This window comes from Balaenoptera musculus, chromosome 14 (genome assembly GCF_009873245.2).
Source record: "Balaenoptera musculus isolate JJ_BM4_2016_0621 chromosome 14, mBalMus1.pri.v3, whole genome shotgun sequence".
Classification (NCBI taxonomy): domain Eukaryota; kingdom Metazoa; phylum Chordata; class Mammalia; order Artiodactyla; family Balaenopteridae; genus Balaenoptera; species Balaenoptera musculus.
This window is the reverse complement of record NC_045798.1, coordinates 73,092,178-73,116,939: the sequence shown is the minus strand read 5'-3', so window position 1 is coordinate 73,116,939 and position 24,762 is coordinate 73,092,178. Positions and strand designations below refer to the sequence as shown.

The window sequence follows — 24,762 nt, the reverse complement described above, 5'->3', positions numbered from 1 at the left end:
TCCAGGTGTATATATACACGCGCACACACACACACACACACACACACACATCTCCCCCTTTTTTACACAAACGTGAATGTACTTATGTACATCATTTGGCACTTTGCTATTTTTTTTTTTGAAACTTAATTTATCTTGGAGATTATTCCATAACAGATTATATAAATCTGGCTCTTTCTGTTTCATGACTGTATGGAATTGCATTGTATGGTCATACCTTAATTTATTTAACCAGTGCCTCACTGATGGACACTTAGATTGTTTTCAGTGTTACAGTGAACATTCTTGTGCATACATCTTTGCTCATGTGGGCAAGTATATCATAGGATTAACATGCATTTTCTTAAATAAGAAATGTCTTGTACGTCCTAGTTCCTATTAGGTGCAGGATCAAGAGGTGTTAAGTTAGTAGCTAGCTCACAGCCAGGGCCTCTGCACAGGTGTTTGGGCTCCTGAATCTTCAGGGCCTGCTGCTAGAACAGCTTGTAGGGCAGGGTGGGTACTCCTCAGAGACTGTCTGGTTCTCTCTCTCTAATCTGGGCTGAAAGAGCAGGCTGGTGTCAATGACGTCGAGCTTCTGTTTTTAAAGGCTTGATCTTAATAGGCTCTTCTTAAAATTTTGCTTATCTTTTTTTTTTTTTAATTGAGTAGAAAATGTTTCTGAGGTTGCTTAGCTGGAATAAAATGATTTCAATGTTCAATGATTTAGTAAGCTGGGACCATTCATTGCCAAACGCCGAACCCCCAAAATTCAGGAGCAGTACCGCAGGATTGGAGGCGGATCCCCCATCAAGATGTGGACTTCTAAGCAAGGGGAAGGCATGGTGAAGCTGCTGGATGAGTTGTCCCCGCACACAGGTATGGTGTTTCTCAACTCACATCTCACTAGGTTTGTTCTTTCAAAGTTTAGTTGTGAAATTCACAACACTGTTGGAAGCCAAATGCAATTCTGGGTACCAGCAGCTCTCGATTTGCAGGGGTTCCTACATGATGCCCGGCCACTGAACTCAGTTCTTGTGGCATTTTCCTTTGTCCCCAGATGTATGCCTTTTCTATTACTTCCTTATGTTACAAATAAAAAAGCTAAAGTTTTGGAACATTAGTCTCAAAAGGAAGTTGGAGGTGTGTGTTAAGTTGAGCTGGATTATAAGGAAGAGGCTACCTACCATGAAAAAAAAAGATGCATATATCATCGTCCTGGAAAGAAATCTTTGGGAAATAGGTTGAGGCTGCTGCTATTGCTGTTTCTTTCTGTGTGGATGACTAATTAGATCAGCATTTAGAGCAGAATTAGCTAGCTGCTACTGCAGCCATGAGGCTCTAAGCAACTTTCAGCAACCGCTTTCAGCTCTTGGCAATACCATGATCGTGAGTCATTTAAGTGCCTCGTTGGGCATGGCGCTAAAAAGAGGATTGCACACATCTGGTGACTGTTCTCTGAGAACCTCTAACGCAAATTATAATGTGCAGAATGAAACATTAACTACACGAAGGAACTCTAAGTGCCGTATTTAATTGCATTCAAGGCACCATTGATTGCAGGACGCACCATTGTTTTTATATAATACGAAGACACAAGACCTCTGTCAGTTAATTTTAAGACGGTGTCTGTTGTAGACCAATATAAGGTGTTAAAACAAATAATGTGCATCTTAGGACACATGAAATGTGTTCATTGCAGACAGTCTAGGGTTCAGGATCAGGACAGTGTGACACAGTGGGGACCCTCAAGGAGAGCAGCCCCGCTGGGCAGGACCAAAAGCGTTTCACTGAGCATCAGCTCGAGTTGCTCTCAGAATCCACCGTTTGTGTCACACACGGGACAAAGGGCTCCAGCCCTCGGCAGAGCATCTCACTTGGAAAATTGTTCAGTTGTGCTTTTGAATATTAGGTTTGCTCCCTGCCTTCACTTGTGGCTTCAGGGCATTTCTTATACCGCTCAGCCACATGTGACACAGTGTATCTTTTAAAATGTCGGGTGAGGGAAACTTGGCTGACCTCACCTCGCACCTACCTGATGGAGAACAAACTCTCTAGTCATGAACCGCTTATCACGATAAAATGTTTAGCGTGAACCACATCTGCAATTGCTATGCTGTCTTCGGTGGACGAAGGCGGCGGAAAGATGCCATTTTTCCTGTTGACGTCTTAGTCTAGCACCCATCACCATAAAAGCCCTAGTAGAGCTGTCAGCCTTGAAAAAGGAGTACAGATGCATCCTTCCCACTTCCTTCTTTCTCTGTGGTGAGACTGCTGGCTTGTTCAGACCAGACAGGCCAGCAGCGGCCTCTGCCTCCCTGGTTGGTCTGGAAAGGGTCCCATGGAATGACCTGGATGTATAGCAGTGTCCCACTCGCTATCAGATACCTGGTGTTGATGACCCGAGGGCCTATCACCAGCCTCTGTGGCCCACGCTGGGACCCTCTGAGGCAGGCAAGTTCAATTCTGCCTTTCTCCTGCGTGGTAGATGACCACCTCATCATTTACGCAAGCCTGCTTTGGGGGTGTTTAATGCGGCCCAAGACCACCCACGCATTCATTCATCAGTGGCCTATTGAGTGCCCTGCGCTGGTCAGTGCTGCTACTCAAAGTTGAAAAACATGGTTTCTACTTACAAGAAGCTTCTAGTCTAGTGGGGCCTTGCTGCTGCAGGCCAGTCTGCTCCAGGGGCAGAGAGAAAAATCCTTTGAGGACTTATTGGAGGGATACCCTACAAAACGAGTATAGCAGCTGATGATCACACAGAGTGTGGATATAGGAAACAGTCTCAAAGTTTAGCAGGTTCTTTGGGGGAACTTTGCATTGAAAAGCAAGAGGATTACCAGATGTGGCTCTGTGGCCCCCTCTGGGCTCGCCCAGTTTACCCAGAAAGAAGTTTCTTGTCCTGCTGTTCATGCTTTGCTGAGTGGACCTGAAGCTCGGCAGTGAAGCCCCAGCTGCCGCTGGGTGGGGCTAGCACTGGGTTCCCTCCCACCCTCACCCCTTCCTGCTGCTTCTCCTTCCTGCTTTCAGGTTTCCTTTCTTTCTTTCTTTCTTTTTTTTTTAACATCTTTATTGGAGTATAATTGCTTTACAATGGTGTGTTAGTTTCTGCTTTATAACAAAGTGGATCAGCTATACAGAACACTCTATGACCTAAGTCACAGCAAGATCCTTTTTGACCCACCTCCTAGAGAAACGGAAATAAAAACAAAAATAAACAAATGGGACCTAATGAAACTTAAAAGCTTTTGCACAGCAAAGGAAAACATAAACAAGATGAAAAGACAACCCTCAGAATGGGAGCAAATATTTGCAAATGAAGAAACTGACGAAGGATTAATCTCCAAAATTTACAAGCAGCTCAATACGAAAAAAGCAAACAACCCAATCCAAAAATGGACAGAAGACCTAAATAGATATTTCTCCAGAGAAGATATACAGATTGCCAACAAACACATGAAAGGATGCTCAACATCACTAATCATTAGAGAAATGCAAATCAAAAATACAATGAGGTATCACCTCACACCAGTCAGAATGGCCATCATCGGGTTTCCTTTCTATTCATCTCTTTCTCATTCCTCCTCCCTTCTTATATTTTTTTCCTACAAAATTATAAAGTTTACTTTTGAACTGTGTCTATTTGTTTACATGTATTTGGAAAAGTTCTCTTTAGTCAAAAAAAAAAAAAGTGATGATTACAACCAGATAAAAATGTTTCATTTTTGGGACAAGTAGTTGTTGCTTGGTGGCCAGTATAGATATTTTGAGACTTGCACAGGCTCTGCATAGAATTGACTATTGACTAATTACAGTGCGTTACATGAGGGAATATGACTTGGAATTGGTTTCATGTAGTAATACTGCATTGCAGTCATTTAGTGGACACAGAAGGAAATAGATGAGAAGTGCAATCATTTCACTTAATGAAAAGTCTAAATCTAAAATACATTTTAAAAATTATAGTTTAGTTATATATGGCTGCTTTTAGTGAAGCTCTAAGTAAGTGCTACTCAGTAAAATAATTTCATTCTTTATTGGATGCAAAATGGGTTCATTTCAGACGGAGCTGGCTTCCCCATCCCTGGTTGTATGACGTCAGGCAAATAACTTACCCCACTAAACCTCATCTTAACAGATGATAACAGAACCCAACTCGTAGGATCACTGTGAAAATGAAATAAGATAATCCTGAAAGGCATTAGCACGGTGCAGCGTACATGATAAAAATTCAGGAAATGTGAGCCTTTATTATTCACCGTTGGCATAGGGTTCATGATCTGATACAAATTACAAAGCATTATAATAACTTCACACCATTCTATCAAAGAATCATGTACGAATCAGACATTTGAACTATTGCACGTGCTAAATGAATGGACTGGAGATGAATGAAGTTTTACTGTTTACAGAATGGCTTTTCTGTTTGTTCCTTTTTTTACTTCTTTGTAGTTCTCACCCAAGAGTGTTCACTGAGCAGCTGCTCTGAGGGTGGACGAGGCTGGGCCAGTGAGTCATGTGTTTGGGGCTCACTCTGGCCAGATGTGGTGCCCACCAGATGTGGTGCTAGATGACATCCAGGAGACTCCTTCCTCTCCCTGCACTCCTGCGGGGGTAGCCAGGAGCCTTCGTGAATGCTTGTTAGTTCCTCAGGATAGGCCCAGTCGGAGACAGTGCGTTGTCACTTTTTCTAAAATACGTTTTTGCAGGCCGTCTTGAATTGGACCGTTTAGAAAGCATTATCTGTTCTTTCCAGAGTATTTTACTCTGTCTCACTTCCAGATATGGTCACCACCCTGCCTTTATCTGTGAGGGAGGCCTCTCCACCTCTCTTAGTCTGTAACATCTGAGGAACTCCCAGACCCCAGGCATTTAGGCTACAACTTTCAACTACCGGGCAGCTGAAAAGAAAACAGAAGAAGCTGGTTGACCCACAGCATTCAGGGGATCTTACTGTGTCAATCTGATCATTGGATTGTCTCAAGATAGATTAGAAAGCAAATTCCACTTCAGCCTCAGCTCAGAGCACCAAGAGCTCCTGAAAAATGGACTTGATGATATTGTGATAGTTGGCAGTTTTAGCACAAACCACGTAATCTTTGAACAATCGGTCATTTGGAGTTTGCTTACGGGGCCATGCCCTCTGGGGTGTTTTAATTGCAGGTCACCATATTTTATGCAAGAGACCAAAAAATTGGCAGCCTAGAAGGGACAAGCAGCTGAGAATGATTTCATTTGTATCCCTTCCTTCCTCTTTTTGTAGCTCCCAACCGGAGAATATTGAATCAGACTGTCCTTCGCCTGCACAGACGTGCTTCTCTTCCCCTATCGATATTCTGCTTCTGTTCTTGGCAACATGCTCCGTTGATTCAGTCCCCTGGGTCAAGTTTCCGAGGAATGTTTTCTATATCTATACTTATATATAGCACACACATATACACATATGTATAAAATATGCACGCATATGTATATACACACTCATATAGAGAGAAACACACACGCAATAAATGTATTATCTTTTTCTTCACTTCAACCTAAATGTTTCTTGTGGCAATTTAGTGTCATGTTCTTAGTTGCAGCCCTGGCTTATGCCTGGACAGTAAGGTCATCTCGGGTTTACTATTACTTAATGTTTATGTAGTGTATTTTCAGCTTCATCCCTGAGTATAAGTTGAGTGTAATCCTATGAAAAGACAAGGAACTAAAACTGGGTAACTTTAGGAAACTTTCAGTTTTATGATTTTATAAATGCCTAAGAAATTGGTTGAGGATGCTTTTAAAATACAGGAGGAGATAGGAGAGGGAATTGGTAAAGTGACAGGAGAAGGAACGCACAGATGTGCCCTGACTTGGGCCGTTTAGGTGCCAGAATAATGATTTTTAAATCCCACTTAGCGCCTCCAACTTAAGCACTGTTGTTGGTTTGTTCGTTGATTTGTTTTTCATGTAAGTGAGGAGAATCATTTCAATCATTTGTTATTAGTGCACTTTTATCGAGTATCCCAGAGCTTTTATGTAAACTAGGTGGCCTGGGGTCTGAGGAAACAGGAGGAGGGGACTCGGGTGTTGGAAGAGGCTGGGGGTGAGGCATGGAAGGAGCACAGGCTTTGGGGTGGGGAGATCCATGTTACAATCTCATCTCGACCATCTGCTAGGTGTGACTTTGGGCAGGTTCATTAACCTTTGAGAGTCTGTTTCCTTATCTGAAAAATGGGGTTTAGATGAGAAAAAAAAAGCACAATGTCTCCCATGGTATCTGGTACCTATGAGGAGGTTATACTTTAAGGGTAAATGCTCCCTGCTCTTGAGTCTCGCTTATCTCAGCCAAGAGCAGAGAATAAGGCCCAGAAGCTTGAGTGTTAAAAACCATATGCTAAATAAAGGTGTGTGTGTGAGGGGGGGAGGTTGACCACAGAAAATAGTGATTAAAAAATCCATATACTAGCAGAAGACTGGCTAAGATCCAAGGACTATTCTAAACTTGCCCACATTACCAGCATCATAGGAAATTAGGTTAACTGTCTTTGTTCTGGGCACTGCATTCTGTTTGGAATCTATATCAAGATGAATACTTTCTCCTTTCCACCCATGCTTCCTAATAGCCCCTCACAAATACTATATTGGATTCCGGTATGTCCACCCGTTAACAGAAGAAGCAGTTGAAGAGATGGAGAGAGATGGGCTGGAAAGGGCGATTGCTTTCACACAGTATCCACAGTACAGCTGCTCTACCACAGGTAAGGCTTCTCTCTGACAGTGGGAGGGTAGATCTGGCCCTGGCAAAAATAACCAGGGAAGCTGAGCGCGGAAGGAAACGATAAATCATTTTCGATTTGAATGGCAAATCCAGCCTGTCTGTTTTAAACCTGAGAGTTCAGGTCAGTCCGTTTGAAATCTCATGGTTCATCTGTCCCTTGAGTTATTAGCCAGTTGACTGAGAATTACAAATTGTGGGTGAAAGGCAGTGGCTTCTAGTGTTCAGTGCTTTAATGCAGCTGTACAATGGATCAGTAATGAACCTTAAGCCACTTTCTATGTTTGTGTAATAACCCTTATTTTTATGGCTACCCTAATATTCTTATTAATGTAGCAAAGTCGATAGCTGTTTCCATTTTGCCAGCGGAGATGTCCATATAACATTGGAAATATTGGTATGTATTTTGGTTATGCTTTGGTTATGGGTTGGTTCCTGGTTAAACCAAAACCCAGTTTAGGGTTTCCTTTGCAAATTTCTCTCAGTGTTCTAGATTTTGGGAAATGTTATTAGGTGTTGTTTCCTATATATTTAATTGGAGCTGGAGAATAATCTGTTTTGCCAATCTCTGTATCATTAGGTATAGGTAAATCTTCTGCTGTCACCCACAAATACATTTGTTTACATCCTTTCTCAAGGCTTGGGGTCAGCACATTTTTACTCCCAAATTGCTTTTGGACATTAGTGCGTATTATTTCTATAACTATAAGGAGAAAACAAAAGGCTACTGGAAGAAATCTTGGAAGCCTGGTGTGTGCCTTAAATATTTATTCAGAGCACCTGTGAAAATGTCTGAGTTCTCAGACACCCTCAAGAGTTTGAAGTGTGATTTCTTTTGGACATGTACCTCAATAACTTTAAAATGTCTGGTAACGTTATTGGAGAATAAATCAGATTTTATAAATTTCTAAGCTATACTTTGGCCGGGCTTTCAAAAATATAACTCAACATGTAAATGTCCGCTCTCAAAATTAAACAAGTTAAGAAGATGGTTATTTATATGACAAAGGATTGACTAGGGTTTCATTTCACAGCTGGCTCTAGCAGTGTGTTTAAAACAGTAGTGTCTGTGCAGCTTTTCCCTAGTACCTCTGGTGTAAGGGCAGGTACATCCCTACTTCAGAGATGTGAAAGCCTTTGGGAAGCATGTTCATTCTTTGAGGCCACTAGAGTGTCATTTATCTGTTGTTTTATTTAGACACATATTGTGGCAGCACCAGTATATTCTATGTATCACTTTTTTTAATCATGCAATTTTTTAAATTATGCTTTTCCCTTAATTGCTACTTTTGATAGTAAATTGAATGTTTCTGAGTGATTCAGAAGACCTGCTGTGGCTTCCCGAAGTCCTTCTGTACATCTGAAAATGCTATTCACCTGTGAAATGTGGTTTGCAATGTGAAGATGGTGGTGACTACTTTGTGATTTCTGGAGAGATGGTTTTTGAACCTGGAATGGACTCAGTTTGGATTTATCTGACTCATTGTATTCTGCTCAGAAAAATGGAACTCCATTTATTTTTTTGAAAATTGAGTCTTAGCCTGAGAGTACATGTGATTTAAATACGGCTTTGTCCTGGCTAGCATTTTAATTTGGAGACCTAACTGATTCATAGTTCTCATGGAGAAACCAGTGGTGTTGGGAAGCGTGGCAGTGTTTTGGAGCATTTGCCCCATGTGAAGACTGAGGAGGAGGCCCCATGTTAGGGTTAGTTTCCTAGGATTAAGGCTTGGCTCCAGTGCCAGCTCCTCTAGGCCAGGAAAAGAATTGCACTGGGTTGGCACCACCTGCTTTCCCTTAGTCTTTGAATTTTCATGATTTCCATCTCTTGCTTAGAAATACAAGTTTTGTTGGATTACCTGTAAGGACATTGGTATTCATTTAACTTATTCTAGGGAATGATGATAATTTTATAAAGCAGGTAAAAACAGAGAATGCGCTTAGAAACCTTAATAAGCTGCTCTTCTTATCAAACAAGCCATTAAAAAGGATGGTTATAAAGCTTTTATTGGAATGTGGAAAATATTCATCTCATAATACTAAGTAAAAATGCCCTAAATACTCAGGATACAAAACCGCACATGTCCTAAAAGTATAACTTTGTAAAACAAAACAGCTGTAAAGAAAAACAATTGGAAAGAACTACCTTAGAATAAAACAATGACTGTATTAGCATGCTGGGGTCATGACCAGTTTCTTTTTTGCTTTCTTTCCCACCCCCTACATTTTCTGTAAATGGGGTTGATTACCTTCATAATGGGAAAAAAAATTTAACGTGCTTTCAATTGTAAGACTTGGTCCTTGCAAATAATGACTGCTTGTATTTCATAAATCCGCCGCCATTGTGCTTCTCTAGAGAAGTGGCCTCAATACTCTTTGAAAGGCTGTTGAAATTGATTGCTTTTTAGTGATCTTCATGTGCAGGGTAGTTAAATCTATATGCATTTTAGAGTATTGAAGTGATTGTAATTAGACTGATTCTGTGCAGAAGACTTACCTACTTTGAACTTAAAATTACTGCCTTTACTAGTCTGTTTTTTATTTTCACCATAATCCACATGCGTGTACTAAGTGTCCCCTGTATATTTCAGGCAGCAGCTTAAATGCCATTTACAGATACTATAATGAAGTGGGCAAGAAGCCCACGATGAAGTGGAGCACCATTGACAGGTGGCCCACACACCCCCTCCTCATTCAGGTAAGCCAGCCACTGCCAGTGGCGTCTGTCACCCCAGCTTCTGGTGTGGGTCTGGTTCTTGTCCCTGCCTGGTTTGTGGGTGTCCCGAGTCTTACTGTTCTCTTACTTAAATTGTGTGCTGGGGATTAAAAAAAGGTATTAGAGTCTTGATTTATTATGACGGGAGGAAATAAATTTAAAGATTGAAGGGTAAACTCTTTTCTTTCTTCAGATTAATAGTATTAGTTACAGACCATAGCAGAATTATGTTTTGAGTTTTGTGTTTCACAGTGACCAAAAGAACGTTAAAGATTATGCAAGGAAAAAAAAAAAAGATTATGCAAGTTGTTTCATTTAATCTCCATTCATAGACTGAACAGCTGACAAATAGATCCTCTATTTTCTAAATCCTTTAAAATGTCAAAAGATTTAAAAATTTTAAAGGTAATATATCTACATGTTCTGAGACAGAATAAATTTAACATTTCAATTGAGAAAGTTTCATATATTAAAAGAAATTTCAAATTTCTCCTACATAGTTTATGTTTATAATATGTATAGTAATAGATGTTTGATTTTAGGAGAATCCGTTAAAGCTACAATTCTAAAGCTTTGAACTGGTGTTATTATGTACTTTTTCACCCTTTGAATATGGGAGTACTACTGGTTGTTGTACTTGATCAAACAAATATTATTTTGTTCTGTTGGTGGAAGTTCTACCTTCGAGTTAGTTTAGGTAGAAGAAATACTAAGTGATGTGGAGTTCATCCGTTTATTTTTCATTCCTTGGACAGTCTGGCAAAATACCAGCTTAACACTTTTTTGAAGGCTGGAGTAACTTAAAATCGATAACCACTAGATGGTGGTAGACGTCGTGGAAGGCAGGCCGGCTCGCCCCAGAGCAGATGCTGTTTTCCTTAGGCCTGTAGGTGCTGTCAAGGGTTAACGCTTAGGTTAAAATCCAGTTTTAAGTAAAAAGTGCGAAGTGAAAAGGAGGCACCTTCCCTCAGGAATGGGTGTAGTTTTGGTCTCAGTGTGGTGTCCTCCCTCCCAGTTTGCTCTTTGCTGGGTCCAGTCCGGACCGCCTGAGCCCCAGCCTGGCCTGCCTGTTCTGCTCTTGGAGCCTGGCCTGCCTGTTCTGCTCTTGGAAGCCAGTGATGGGAAACGAGGGGGGTTTCAGGTTAGCACTGACATGTGGCCGCAGAGAACCGAGGGATCTGCACAGCATCTGCCTGCCCTAATTGAGGGCGTAATTAGATTTGCATTAAAATTCAGTCCTTTGAAAAGGGGGGAAGCAGAAAGATGGAAAGGTCTCTTCACTGAGGAAGTCTCCCTTCATAAAATGAAAGGGAATTTTAGAGGCATTTATCTGCCCTCCTACATGGTGTGATTGAAGGCTCTGAGAGCCCCCTGCTTCTTTCATTCTGCAGAGGGATTGCGCATAGAAAATACCGCAGATGGATTTTAGGTGATTTCAGGAGCACTTCTGCCGGCCCACGGCTCCTCAGTTTTGATGAAGCTGAGTCTGTTGAAAGCTGTAACAAATCGTGTTTCTACTGGCAGTTGTGCAAGATGATAAAAGGAAAAAATACTACTAAAATCTTGAGGAAACAAAAATTTATGGTTAGACTTTATTAGTATTATGACGATTACATGAGGAGGTTTGATATCTAGCGGAAATAGAAAAAAACCCCAACTAAACAAAAACTAAAAGTAAAAACTGAAACTAAAAATTTTGTGTTTAGTCTACATTTCTATCAGTACGTATTATAGGTAGTAATTACTCAAAATAGTCATTTTACTACTGTATCTAGCTGTTGGAATATTTGGTGTAAATGTATGTTCCAGGCTCCTACTTAAACGTTGCATTGGGCCTCCTTATCTAGGCTTTTGTACAAACACAGTCTTTTCTGAGCATCCTTAGTCTCCAAACACTGCAAAGACCACCAGAAAATATTGCTTTTGTCTGTATCTAATCCTATCACACTGACTCTATAGGTAAATTATAAATTTTGAAAAGGGAGCTAACTCTCTAGGCACCATTTTGTGTCTTAGAGCATTAATTTGTCAAATTTTGTGGGTTCTGGAAAGATGAATAATATCCCAATATTTATTAGGGAATAATTTGCTCATCCTATAGTATTAACCACTGATATATCAAAGTGCCAACAAGTACAAATTTACATGGTTCTGGTAAATTGTCCTTTATAATTTTTTTTAATAATGTTTTAAAAACCTTTTTATTTGGAAATAATTTCAAGCATTGGAAAAGTTACAAGACTAAGAATAGTATATAAGGAACTCTCATCTCTTTGTTTAGATTCACATATTAATAACATTTATCCCACTTGCTTTATCATTTGCATGGTCTCTTGTGTGTGTATGCATATGTATGTGTGTCTATGCATACATAATTTTTTTCCTGAACCTTTTGAGAGTAAGTTTTTTAATTAATTTATTTATTTTTGGCTGTGTTGGGTCTTCGTTTCTGTGCGAGGGCTTTCTCTAGTTGTGGAGAGCGGGGGCCACTCTTCATCGCGGTGCGCGGGTCTCACTATCGCAGCCTCTCTTGTTGCGGAGTACAGGCTCCAGACGCGCAGGCTCAGTAGTTGTGGCTCACGGGCCCAGTCGCTCCGCGGCATGTGGGATCCTCCCAGACCAGGGCTCGAACCCGTGTCCCCTGCATTAGCAGGCAGACCCCCAACCACTGCGCCACCAGGGAAGCCCAAGAATAAGTTTTTTATATTTATATATATATATATACACACACATACATACATACACACACACACACACACACACACACACACACACATACATACATACATACATACAGACTTATAAAACCACCCTTTACACCTAAACAGCAGGGATATTCTTTTCCATAACTATGATACAATATTCAACTTCAGCAAATTTAACATTGATACTTAAATCTATCTAATCTACATTCATATTCCAATTTTGTCAATTGACCCATTAATGTCCTTTGTAGCATTTGCTTTATAAGTTAAATGACAGAGTGATTAAAGAGTGAGATAAAAGAAAGCCTCTTCAGATCTGGTATTTCAGCACCTATTGTTGTGACTGGGGGACGTGCCAACTAAGGAAGGGAATTAACTGGTCTGGTGGAGAGAGATGTAAGGAGGAGGGGGGGCTGCGTTCTAGCCCAGGTTCCGCAGATGCGATGCGGCTGAGCCGGCTGAACGGGCCCCCCAGTCAGCCTCGGCTCCCCTCTCTGTGGATTTAACGAGAGTTGTACAACCTCTCATCTGTTGTTATGAAGGTTGTCATGAAGATTGACTCAGTGAGGAAAAGGTCGTAAAAATAGAATCATTTTCTTATTCCTCTGTTATTTCTGTCTAATGTATTTTAATGTGATATGCCTGAAAGCCAAGCTAAGGGAGATTTAGTAAGACCCTGTAAGCTGTTTTCCTGCTAGGCGAGCAAATGAGAGGTCTTAAAACAACTTCTCCTTCCCATCTGTGTTTCCTTTCCATCTGGAAGTGTGCCCTGTACCTCCCAAGGGGACGCATCCAGGGCGCTCGTTTTCAGTGAGCCATTAGCGAGCTTTAGAAGTTTCCCATCAAATTCCCCAGGCCCCTGAAACCGTTATGAGCCATTTTGTTGATGAACCAAAGCAAGAGAGACTGTACAGTCTGCAGTTTTTTTACAAAGACAGTTCTGATGTTTGAGGGCTTCTCTGAGATTTTTTGGTGTCGCTCACATTTAAAACATATTTTCTTTTCCTTCCATGTCTTTCTTCCCACTCCCTCCTTATCCCCCTTTCTTGGTGTTCCCACAGTGCTTTGCCGACCACATTCTGAAAGAACTGGACCATTTTCCACTTGAGAAGAGACGCGAGGTGGTCATACTATTTTCTGCTCACTCACTGCCGATGTCTGTAAGTAAGAACATTCTGTTGGATGACCCAGTGGTAGAGGATTTCGAAATGTATGACATGGACTCAGCTTCCATTCGGCCTAAGCCCAGTGCAAGGAGGAACTCTAAAATCTCAAACTGAACTAATTTTAGACTCATTTCTTGAAGCCTAATAACAATTCATTCAGACTATACTATTGTGAATAGACATTGTCTTAGTAAGTCCCTTTAAAATGGTAACTTGAAGATATATTCCTACATAAGAATTTTTAATAAGTGGGACAGTTAAAAGAAGACGGCTTTTGCCTGCCCTGTTGAAGGAACTCAGCCTGACGTTTCAGGGTGTTGGACTGTAGAGCCGAGCACTCTCAGCCCCATTCTTTTGTCCTCAAGACTTGGGCTGTTTGAATTCCGGGAAGTGATTAGTTTTTAATTTGCCAAGGCTAGGGAGCACATTTTGGCCGGTGAATATAGAGTGTGTCCAATTATGATCTGGTTGCTCCTGAGTTTCTCATATTACACTTGGGTGTTCATTAAACTACCGCATCTGTGCCATCACTGTTGCACTTGTGGAGACAAGAATGATGGAGCTGGTGTATGTATGATATACAGAAGTGCTTGGGATAAGCAGCCAGTTTCATCAGCTTCGAACCAGCATTGTACCCTAAAAACATTGCTTTCAAAGCTGGAGAGGTAGAGAATTACATTTTCTTCGGTGTTATCAAGGTTTTAACTCCAGGGATAATGGAGTTAATCCAAGTGTCGTGTCTGGGGCCACTCTTCTAATTGGTCTGTGCTGCCACCTGGTGGCCACCAGGGGCAAGCCCTTTGCAGCTTTTCTCTCCTGCATGTCACCTAAGCGGTGCCAGGTTCAGCAGTAGGTAGCTCTGGAGAGAAATTTCTCTCTTCTGGAAGCCTGCCTATTCTCTTTTCTGGTACCATGCAAATTCTCTTCACATGTCCATCCTCTTGCTCCGTCCTTCTCCTTTTTATAACCGTCCTGTGTGTGATGAGGCCGTGTCTGAAGTGCCAGAAGGGAAGCTCTCTAGCCAGGAAGGGAGGAAGCACATTTTTATACGTGAACGATTCCAGGTGCTGCCTTTTCTCCTCTCGTCTCTCACCTCACTTCCCGTTCTTCCCCTCAGGGACTGAACATGCTGATTCCAGGTTTGTTTGTTTGTTTTTTTGTTTGTTTTGCTGCCCAGGGTCTTGGGTGGGACTGAGAAATACCATGAAGTCAGGAGGATAAGGATGGGGTAGGGAAGGCAGAGGGATTGTCGAGCAAGAAAACTGTTTTCACAAGCTCTTCTTTTTCCCCTGCATTTGCTTCTAATGACTTTTTCCCCGTAATGACTTTTTAAAAGCGTATTATGTTCATTTTAGACTTACAGAAAAGTTGCAAAAATAGTACAGTGTTCCCTTAGCTTCTCCTAATGTTGACATCTCACAGAACCAGAGTCCAGTGATCAAAACTAAGGACCGAACGGTGGTACAGTGCTGTTACCTAAGGCCTTACTCAGACTTCACCACTTCTTCCTCAGTTGTCTCTTTTCTGTTCCAGGATCCAATCCAGGATCTTACATGGCATTTACTTGTCACGTCTCCTCAGGATCCTCCGGTCTGTGACAGTTCCTCGTACTTTCCTTGTCTTTCATGACCTGCATATTTTTGAAGAGTGATTCTGGTAGAATGTTAGTTATTTTGTATCATGCTCCTCCATTTGGATTTGTCTGGTATTTTCTCATGATTAGACTGAGGTCGTGTATTATCAGGAAAAAAACCCCTGGGGTGGTCTGTCCTCAGTGTAGCATATCGGGGGAACATGCTGGCAATATGTCTTACTACTCGTGACGTGATCCCTGGTCATTTGTCTAAGGTGGTGTCTTCTGGATTTGTCCATTATAAAGTCACTATTTTTCTCTCTGTAATTAAAAATATCTTAGGCAAGCTGCTTTGAGATGGTGCAAATATCTTGTTGTTCCTCAGACTTTTGCGCACTAATTTTAGCCTCCATCAGTGGTTATTTCTGTGCTGTTCTAATGGTGACTTTATATTTCCCTCATTCCTTCTACATTTATGTTTCTAATGGCAAACTAACTTTTAGTAATATCATAAAAAGGTTCATCATTTTATTTCAACAGTGTTTGTTGAACACCTACTATATTCCAGGCAGTCTTCTATCCTCTATCACAAGATATGGGAATGAACAAAATAGACAAAAATCTTTGCCTCCAGAGAATGGGGGAAGGGGGACAGATAATAAACATAATACATAAGAAAATAATCTGGAATATTAGGAGGTAATAAGTGTAATGGGAAGAAATAAAGCAGGATAAGGGGGTTAGGGAGTTAGTACACAACTAAACATTAAAGAAGTAAAAGTAAAATTTCTACTGAACACTTTCAGAGGTATTAGCAAGCTGTTCTGACTGTGAGTAGCATTTGCAGACATTGTGCACAAAACATTGCCACGGTCCGCTGTTGTGGGAAGAGTGGGGAAAAGGAATTAGAAGGCACAGGCCATGTCCTTAAGGAGCCTGGAGTCTGACCCCGCATGCTGCTTCTTTCTCTTATTCTACTAGTGTTTACGTCTCTGTCCACCTGGTCCCCACAGACTCAGTAGTTCTGTACACTGTCCGTACAGCACTCTTCCAATTTCATTTCTAAAATCAAGGAGTTCCCTGGTGGCCTAGTGGTTAGGATTCCAGGCTTTCACTGTCGTGGCCTGGGTTCAATCCCTGGTTGGGGAACTGAGATCCCACAAGCTGGGCAGCACAGACAAAAATAAAAATAAAATCAAATGAAATAAAATCAGCCCCTCAGGTGACTACCAAGAGTGAAGGCCCATCCCATGTTGCCTCTTCCTTCCCAGCTTTTCTGTCTCATTTTCCCTCTTTCAGATGGGGGATTGAAGAAACCCATCCTCCACTGTCATACGTTGTCAATCTCCCATGAATAACATGGACATAGAATTTGACGTGTTCCTAGGGACCTTAGAGATGATTGAGTACAGAGTTCTCCCTTGGCTGAGGAAATCGATCCAGGGAAGGGAAGCCGGGCGTTGAGCTCAGATGGCATGGTCGTTAGCGCAGAAGACAAGGGGTGGCCTCAGGTCCAGGGCTCGCGCCACCTCACCGCACAGTCCGAGGCTCTCGGAACCCTTCACGGTATTGGTGACTGGACACCCGTGTCTCTGTTGCAGGTGGTCAACAGAGGGGACCCGTATCCTCAGGAGGTGGGCGCCACTGTCCAGAGAGTCATGGAGAAGCTGGGTTTCTCCAATCCCTACAGACTGGTGTGGCAGTCCAAGGTAGGTGGCCCACACGTCTGCAGGCAGCCAGCTCTCTTGAGGGCGTGTATTGTAGGACTTAGTTATAAAGTGATTAGATTTGGCCCTTTCACGTAGGCAGAATGTTCTGTAGCCCGACTGCTCCCATGAGCAGAAAGAACTCTGCAAGCAAATAAGATGGAGGGAAAATCAAGTGACTCCTGGAATTCCTTGGTTCCATTGAAACAATAGATTAGTTTTCATTGTAATCCTAGAAATTGTTATTTTTAATATTTTGCCAATTTTGAGAAGGATTCAGGCTTAATACAGAAATACCAGAACCCATTAGAGCAGGTGTAAAACGTGGCCCTGACTCTTACAGGGAGGTGTGTGTATGTCCGGGGCAGTGGGCTGTGGTGAGACGTGGGTCCCTGTGTGCATTCATCCTGCTTTCTCATAGGTTGGCCCGATGCCCTGGCTGGGTCCTCTGACGGACGAGGCCATTAGAGGGCTTTGTGAGAGGGGGAGGAAGAATATCCTTTTGGTTCCGATAGCATTTACCAGCGATCACATTGAAACGCTGTATGAACTGGACATTGAGTACTCTCAAGTTCTAGCCAGTGAGGTAAGTGTGGTCATTCATCCCACTGTGACTGGTTTTAAAAGGAAACTCTCTCTGCAGTGACCTAATTGTACCATTCAAAAATATTGCTCCATATATATGTTTGCATGTACTGTGGCCTCGTTGTTCTGAATCATACTTCATCTGAGTACTGATCTGAACACATCAACTTAATTGCATGTTTGCAGTGGGAAAGCACTTTTGTGCCTTTGTAAAGCTAGGTAGCCCAGGGATCACTGTGGGCGACATCATTTTGTTTAGTTTGAGTTACTATACCCCTTGAAAGTAATAAAAACTACATTTCCTTAAGAAAAAAGTAATTGTACTTCTCACCAGTTTGGAGGAAAAGAATTTTATTGTTCTATAATTCCTCTTCTTCACCTAATAGTGCCCTTTACGTGGGCTGTTACACTGCTTCTGGTTGGGTTTCGAGGCACATAGGAGTCACCGCCATTTAAGAGAAGGGCATGGAATGAACACTGGCACAGTGTGTGTAACTTCCTTGACCTCTTGTATGCACTCACTTAATTAGCTCTTTGCTACTATGTTGTGATCAATCTGATTATTGAAGTAACAAATACCATTCTGAGTTGTCTTGTAATGTAAGATGGATGTGATTGTCATTCACATGGAGAAAAACTATTGTTGACCCATGTCAGGGCTTCTGAGGGCCGGCCTGAAACCTGAGTCCACTTCTTAGCATTGTTTCTATGGGAATTGTGGAACCCTTGGGACCCAAGGAGCCCTTCCCTCTCATCTTCCACCAGACCTCTTGGCCCTGGTCATCCCACGTGTGATGGATGGGGCCCTGGCCTCGAAGGATACTTCACCCTCTCTGGGACCAGGTGGCAGGTGCAAGGAAGGGTGGAGAGTGGGCTGGGGGAGAGCTTCAGCAGCACCCGACCCCACAGGTTTTTGTACGTACGTACTGGTCATCAATCACACATTGATGAAGGTAGAGGGTGCCTAAGTTACTTGTCAGTAGTTCTGATAAGGAATTTATGGGAAAGTTGTAATTGGCTAAAATGAGGTTGTAGGGTTGTCTATGAACTTCATTTAATGATGCCTTCTAGGGACTTCCCCAGCAGTCCAGTGGTTAAGACTCTGCGATTCCACTACAGATACAGGCGTTCTCTGGTTGGGGAACTAAAATCCCACATGCCATGCGGCACAGCCAAAACAAAAAAAATCATGATGCCTTTTATATCCCAGCAATGACCTTGGCTAATGGTGACCTTGCTAGAAAACTGAAGTGCAAAGGCAGTTCATACCAGTGTATTTGGAAAACAAATTGTTGTTTATATTGCATGATAATTCACATTCATTCATATTACCAAACTGAGGTCATTCCTTAGTAATCAAATGGATTATTAGTGACTAATATATTAGCCTATATAGAGAATAAAGAAAACCATCTACTACAATTAATTTCATTATTTTGAAGGGAGAATACACTACATTTAAAACTATTAACTTTCTCTAAAAAGTAGTTTGAAATTTTTGCCCAAAATAGAAATTATTGCTTTTTGATAATAAAAATAATAAAGAACTCATTTCAGAGAAGTATGACATAGAGAGTAGAACTCACTCAGACTCTTACCCCTGAGAGATATGTTAATATTTTGTTAAAAATAAGTCCCCTTTTCCCTCTAAATGTGAGTGTATCTTAATGAAAGTGGTATTCTTCTACACATTTAATAAAAATGGTATTTTATTCATACTGTTTTTGTAACTTTTTCTTTCTCTTAAAAATGTATTATGGACCCAAATATATAAATATAATTAGATCTATATAATTATTTTTTAACAAATCCTTGATTAGTATACATTTAAGATGTTTCTAATTTTTTGCTTTCATAAACTGCTCTGTAATAAACATCATTTTTCCAGTTATTTTCTTAGAAATAATTCCTAGCGATGGAATGTAAATGTTAATACATATTTTATTGGATTGTCCTACAGAAATCCATCCTTTAACTCTCCCACCAACAGTGTTTGAGAACACTTGGGACTTCCCTGGCGGTCCAGTGGTTAAGACTCCTCACTTCCACTGCAGGGGGCGCGGGTTCCATCCCTGTTCGGGGAACTGAGATCCCGCACGCCGTGCAGTGTGGCCAGAAAGAAAAAAAACAGTGTTTGAGAACACTGACCAACTGGTTATCCTGCTGTTACTTCTACATGAAGTTTTGGAATATGGTCGATCTCTTTTTAAATTGAGAACTATGTGTTTGCTGAATCTCACCATTTTCCCCTTTCCAGTCTTCTAACTTAAAAGATAAAGCAACAAAAAAGCCATCAGCATTTCAGAAAGGGAAAGAGAAGATCCTAGCTACCTGAGTAAATAAGAATTAGACATTTCTCAGTTATTTGGGGGATAATTAGCTGGAATCAACTGCATATTTTTGGAAAGGGGAGCAGGGATGGTTGTAAAACAATCGTTAGGTTTTTAATTTAGATTTTTCTATGTAAGAATATATTTTAAAACCCAACTCTGCATATTGGATCCAATCTAGTTTCAATATACATTAAATTAATTTACCTCTTGTGGCACTTGGAATCAAAACAGGTGTAAAAATTTAAGTCATTAAAGCAACATGCTGCTTAGGTAGATTCTGTAAAAGTATGCATTAGAAAGGTAGACTAAAAAAAGAATGGTAAGCAGATTTAAATTACTTGAGTATTCTATCAGATACAAACCTCAAAAATGGTTTGGAAACAAAGCACCCATGGGAAGGTAATGGGATGAGGGAAGGAATAGAAATTGAAGAGCAATTTTATGATAATGGGGTGAAAATCAGCATCTATGTCTGGTCCTGGGACTGGTTTTTCATTTCTGGGTAGTCTGGGAACACTTTGGTACTAAGACTTTGAGTTGTGTTTGTGTATGTGTGTTTATTTATTTATTTAATTTTTTGTAGCAGTTTCTTTAAAAAAAAAGGAAAATAAAACGTGTATGTGTTTTTCCTCCCTTTTCTCGTTTGATTTCAGTGTGGGGTTGAAAACATCAGAAGAGCAGAGTCTCTTAACGGAAATCTGCTGTTCTCGAAGGTATCGCTAGTGTTACAGCCATTTTAGTGGAACATGTCGGAGAGCAGTCCTCTGAGAAACTCTTACAGAATATTGGTTTTCTCACATATGAGAACATTTTGAGTTCCAATTAATTACAAAAATAAAATCGAATTCCTTATACTCTCGCTCTTTTCTCCTTTAGAGAGCCCCCGTTTTCTTACTTCTACCCACCTATCACTATGTCTGATTTAAAATCTGCCTTTCGGAGACAAGGTTCAGCAGGTGGGGTGAGAGGATCTCCTTTTCTAAAACCTGTATTTTCAACTTTTCTCTAAGCGGAGAATCCTTAAGAAAGGAAGGCATTATAGAATTGGGCTCAAAGGTTTCATAGGTTTTGAATGAAAAGAAACCTCAGGCCAGAGTGCTTCTCGGGGGAGATGGGAGAGGGGAGGTGCGGGTAGCAGCAGCTCCTCCGCTTCTGACGGGCCTCGCCTTCCTGTCGTCTGTCCCCAGGCCCTGGCCGACCTGGTGCACTCGCACCTCCAGTCCAACGAGCGCTGCTCCACGCAGCTGACCCTGAGCTGCCCGCTCTGCGTGAATCCCGTCTGCAGGGAGACCAAGTCCTTCTTCAGTAGCCAGCAGCTGTGACCCCGCCAGAGCGCCGCTGGGATTTGGCAGGTGCCCCGCCTCCAGACACCTCCGAGGTGGAGGACGATGTATTTAGCAATCAGGGAGGACGTTGCCTCGGTGTGGGCATAGCCTTTGGCCACAGACTGTGTGCTTTCTTGAGAAATGGACTCTGAAATCCTTATCGAGGGGTATTTTTATAGACCAAATACAGTAAGCATTTATAGTTCCCCTCTCTGGGTTAAGTTACTAGTTTGGAATGTCCACGAGGCTATTTTAAAAATGAGTTTTAAAAATTTATCTTATGAGATGCACACGTATTTTCAATACCGATTTTGGTTTTATTGCCCCAAAAAACCCCTGCGAGGGTACGAAGAGTGCCCTCTGTGGGCTGTCAGAGTGAGTGAGATCTGTTTACAATCTCATACTTTTTTTTTTAAAGTGAACATAGTTGAGTAAATGAAATATAATTTGAAAAAAGAAAGGGTACTTAATCTTTCCCTCAGCCCGTGGGTTACAGAATGCTGGTCCGGTGATGTTCCTACAGTGGCTGCTCTTGCCAGTGATGTCACTATTAATCGGTCATTTTGGTCCTTGTGTGTGAGCCTCCCTTTCCTCACCATGAAACCGAATCAAGTGTAGGTTCCAAAAGTGCTTTGAGATTCCCCAGGCACACAGGGCTGATAAACGTGTAGCAATCCCGCATCTGTCATCCCCACCTTGGTGGGAATCGTTGGTGCCACAGGAGAGGGGGGCCGGAAATGCTAATGAAGGGCTTCATGTCCAGAGCTCCTCTCAGGATCTCGTGGACCTTTCCATCGAGCATCTTCTTCATCTTGGTTGAATGTCCCCTTTCCGCATATTTGTTTGAAGATTTATTTTATAAAGTCAACTATGTTCGGTAACCTCAAATTCTTAATTTACAATTTTTATTATAAAAATTATATAACCATGCTATAGGAAATTTGAAAAATAGAGAAAAGGAAAATAACCACTCTAATGCAACAAGTATTATTCATATTATTGTATTTCATGTTAGTCTTTTCCTGTGGATATTTTAGATGCCATTGTAACCTTGAATTTGTGAGTGAAAAGTTGTCCTAAAATGTAGAAATAATGTAGGATCAGAGTCAGATCTTCTATACCTGGATTTATATGGATTTTAAAAATCTCTGATGGATCCATAGTGAATTTGTAATAATAACTTTCTCTTTCCTTTAAGCCTTACAACTTTGTTCTTCGAAAGTGCATTTCTTTTTTTTTTTTAAGCCAGTGAAAGTATTAGTGGAGTCATAGATCTTCTATATTCAGTATTTACTATATTAATAAATATGACATCATTAAGGTTTTAACCAGTCTGATTCATTCTCTCTGTTAAACCAAAAGTAATCCAAATTCACTACTAATCAAAATGATTAAATAAGAGGAATTTACTTTGTAGTACAAGAAGAGAAACATGCCATCCACGTTAGTTAATAGTTTTCCCACACTGATAACAGCTCTGAAATTTGAGTAGCATCTACATTTTTTTTTTCTAAATTGGCTTTCATTTTAGTAGATTGTGTTTCCAGAAGAGGGTACAAGGCATAGACAGTTGTTTAGAATTTTCCTCTTCTGTTTCCACCCACTTTGGGGGGGACTAGATTCAAGGTAGGCTTTGAGTGACCTTGGCAGGATGGGGTAAGGAGCAACTTGTGTGTTAGCCAGAGGGCAGAGTTTAAGCTGGCGGCCATAAGAAAGAACTAACACCTGTGTGTGTACGCGTGCGCTGGTGTGTAAGCCTAGAGCCCTTGACTGCACCCTTGGTACTGCATCTGTAAGCTCTCAACCCAGCCTATAAAACCCCTTCTGTCAGATCCTGAAGATGGCCCAGGAACATGCTTCCCAACATTGGGTGGAAATGGGAAATTCATTGAGATGTTACAAGCTGGGAAAAGAAAATTCTGAGTTGACCCCAAAACTAGTGTCCTAAATTGAGATCGTTCAGTTTCTCTGTCTTAATATGGGAATCCTCAGAGAAAGACAAAAGCTAATCTTTTCTTTCCTTATTTCTAAAAATTATAAAATTAAAAACATTTCATCAAGATTGTACCCCAGACTTTGTAAATATCATCCCTAGGAGTTTTGTTCTAATTGCCTAATAATTGAGATTCCATTGTAAAAAGCCCCTTCAGTCACTTCTCCCAGTCCAGGTGGCTTTCTTTTTATAGAAGCTAGCATCATAACGTTTCAGGGAATGTACATCAAATGAATTAAACCTGAATATCGGATGGCTCAAGAAACCTGAAGTCTGCTTAAATCATTGCCAGTTGAAATATTTAATCATGTCATAATTATATTGAAGTTTTGTGTGCTTGCTTTCTAACATTCCTGTTTAATTCAAACAGTGGCACCTGAAAACTTGATCTTTTTTTTTTTGCTAGTTTTCTTCCAGCTGGACAGTTGTGTGGTATGACTGTTATCTAATCTTTGCCTTAAAAGGCATGCTTCTTTTCACAGTACACTTATTTTGGAAAGTATAAAGTGTGCCAAGCTATAAGGCACCGAGGTGAGTGGTGGGTACCGGTGGGCACTCAAGAGAAAGAAGCTGATGCGGTCAGTGTTCGCTGAACGGCACCGATATGACAAGCAGCAGCAGCGGGGGCCCTTTAGTGGAACCGTGGCTCCCAGCGTGAGCCGAGTCTTCGGAGGGCTCTGGGGAGTGGGTGACCTCCAGAGAACACATTCACGATCTAGGCTCCCAGGAGAGGAAGAAATGCTTCTGCTTTTGCTGTGGGAATCTTATTAAGCCTTTCTTCAGGGAAGAGGAAGTGGAAAACAAATGCACCCGTGATAATCAGTTTCTTACAATACACTCTGAGGGTGTCGGCTTAGTCGTTTTTTTAGCTGAAATCATTAGCTTCCATTTTTAGCATTAACAGCTCCTGGCTAAATGAGTCTACAGTAAGCCATTAAGGAGGGATGTTGGAATTAAAAACATTTTTGGAAAAAAGCCTGGTTTGAACCTCTGTTAGAAGCCCTTGGGCAGGAGTCGCCGGGTCCTGTTTCTGGTTGTTTGACAGCCGTCACTCTGATGTTCCAGGTGCCCTCTCAGCAGCGTTCTCCTGAAATGAAATCGCGCAGGCCGGCTTTTTTCCTTCCACTCTCCCCAAGGGGTCGAAGCTTTACTTTCCTGACATATTAAGAAATAATAGATTTTACCCTGAGAATTCATGAGGTATTTTTACCTCTTCCTTATTTAAAACAAAATTATATACATGAGATGGGATTAACTGCACAGGCATACAGGCAGGGGCTTGCTGGTCAATTGTTAAAATTTCAGGTTGTTACACATAGCAATCGTTAAAAGTGTTATATCTTACAGTTTAATTATATTTTTAAAAGTAACAAATACTCAAAAATCATTTCCCTATTATTTTACTATATTTTATCATCTTTATTCTAGAGGTTATTTATGTTTATGATGCCTATATGGTGATAATACTATATAATGATGAGGTACTGTACGTCTCCAGCTTTGTTCAGTGACATCGTGTCGGTAGCTTGAAATTGGCTACAGTAGGGCTATTTACATTTGGAAATCAGCAAATACTACAACTTAGGGCTTCCTTGATTGTTTTGTTGATTACCTAGACTTAAAGTGGTGGAAAAAATGTTCATACATATTAAAAGTTGTCATGTCTCTAGCCATTACATCGTGAATAGCACAAAAATTTGAGGAAATATCCTCCCATTATGTGGAAACTAATAGCCGATTTATCCAAGTGAAGTTTTGACATACAAAGTTGTTTTACATTTGTATTACTCATTAATGTAAATAAAAACATCAGCATTCATGTCAGAACTCTATAGGCTGGCTACAGATGCAAGAGCTTGATAAAAGTCAACAAAAGCATTCTTTGAGAATTAATTGATTATATGGAATTTACAGTAAGGAGAAT

General features: G+C 41.0%; 1 protein-coding gene across 3 annotated transcripts in view; it reads left to right on the top strand.

Annotated features, from left to right (window-relative positions):
* FECH (ferrochelatase) overlaps positions 1-22,173 on the top strand; it is a 33,825-nt gene extending 11,652 nt beyond the window's left edge. For all 3 annotated transcript variants that reach the window (XM_036823458.1, XM_036823457.1, XM_036823459.1), the window contains 8 exons: positions 710-858; positions 6,585-6,719; positions 9,328-9,434; positions 13,219-13,317; positions 16,498-16,605; positions 17,024-17,188; positions 20,174-20,233; positions 20,708-22,173. In XM_036823458.1, coding sequence (XP_036679353.1) covers positions 710-858; positions 6,585-6,719; positions 9,328-9,434; positions 13,219-13,317; positions 16,498-16,605; positions 17,024-17,188; positions 20,174-20,233; positions 20,708-20,842 — 958 coding nt within the window. In that variant the 3' untranslated portion in view covers positions 20,843-22,173. The remainder of the gene's footprint in view (positions 1-709; positions 859-6,584; positions 6,720-9,327; positions 9,435-13,218; positions 13,318-16,497; positions 16,606-17,023; positions 17,189-20,173; positions 20,234-20,707) is intronic.
* Positions 22,174-24,762: the final 2,589 nt, after the last annotated feature.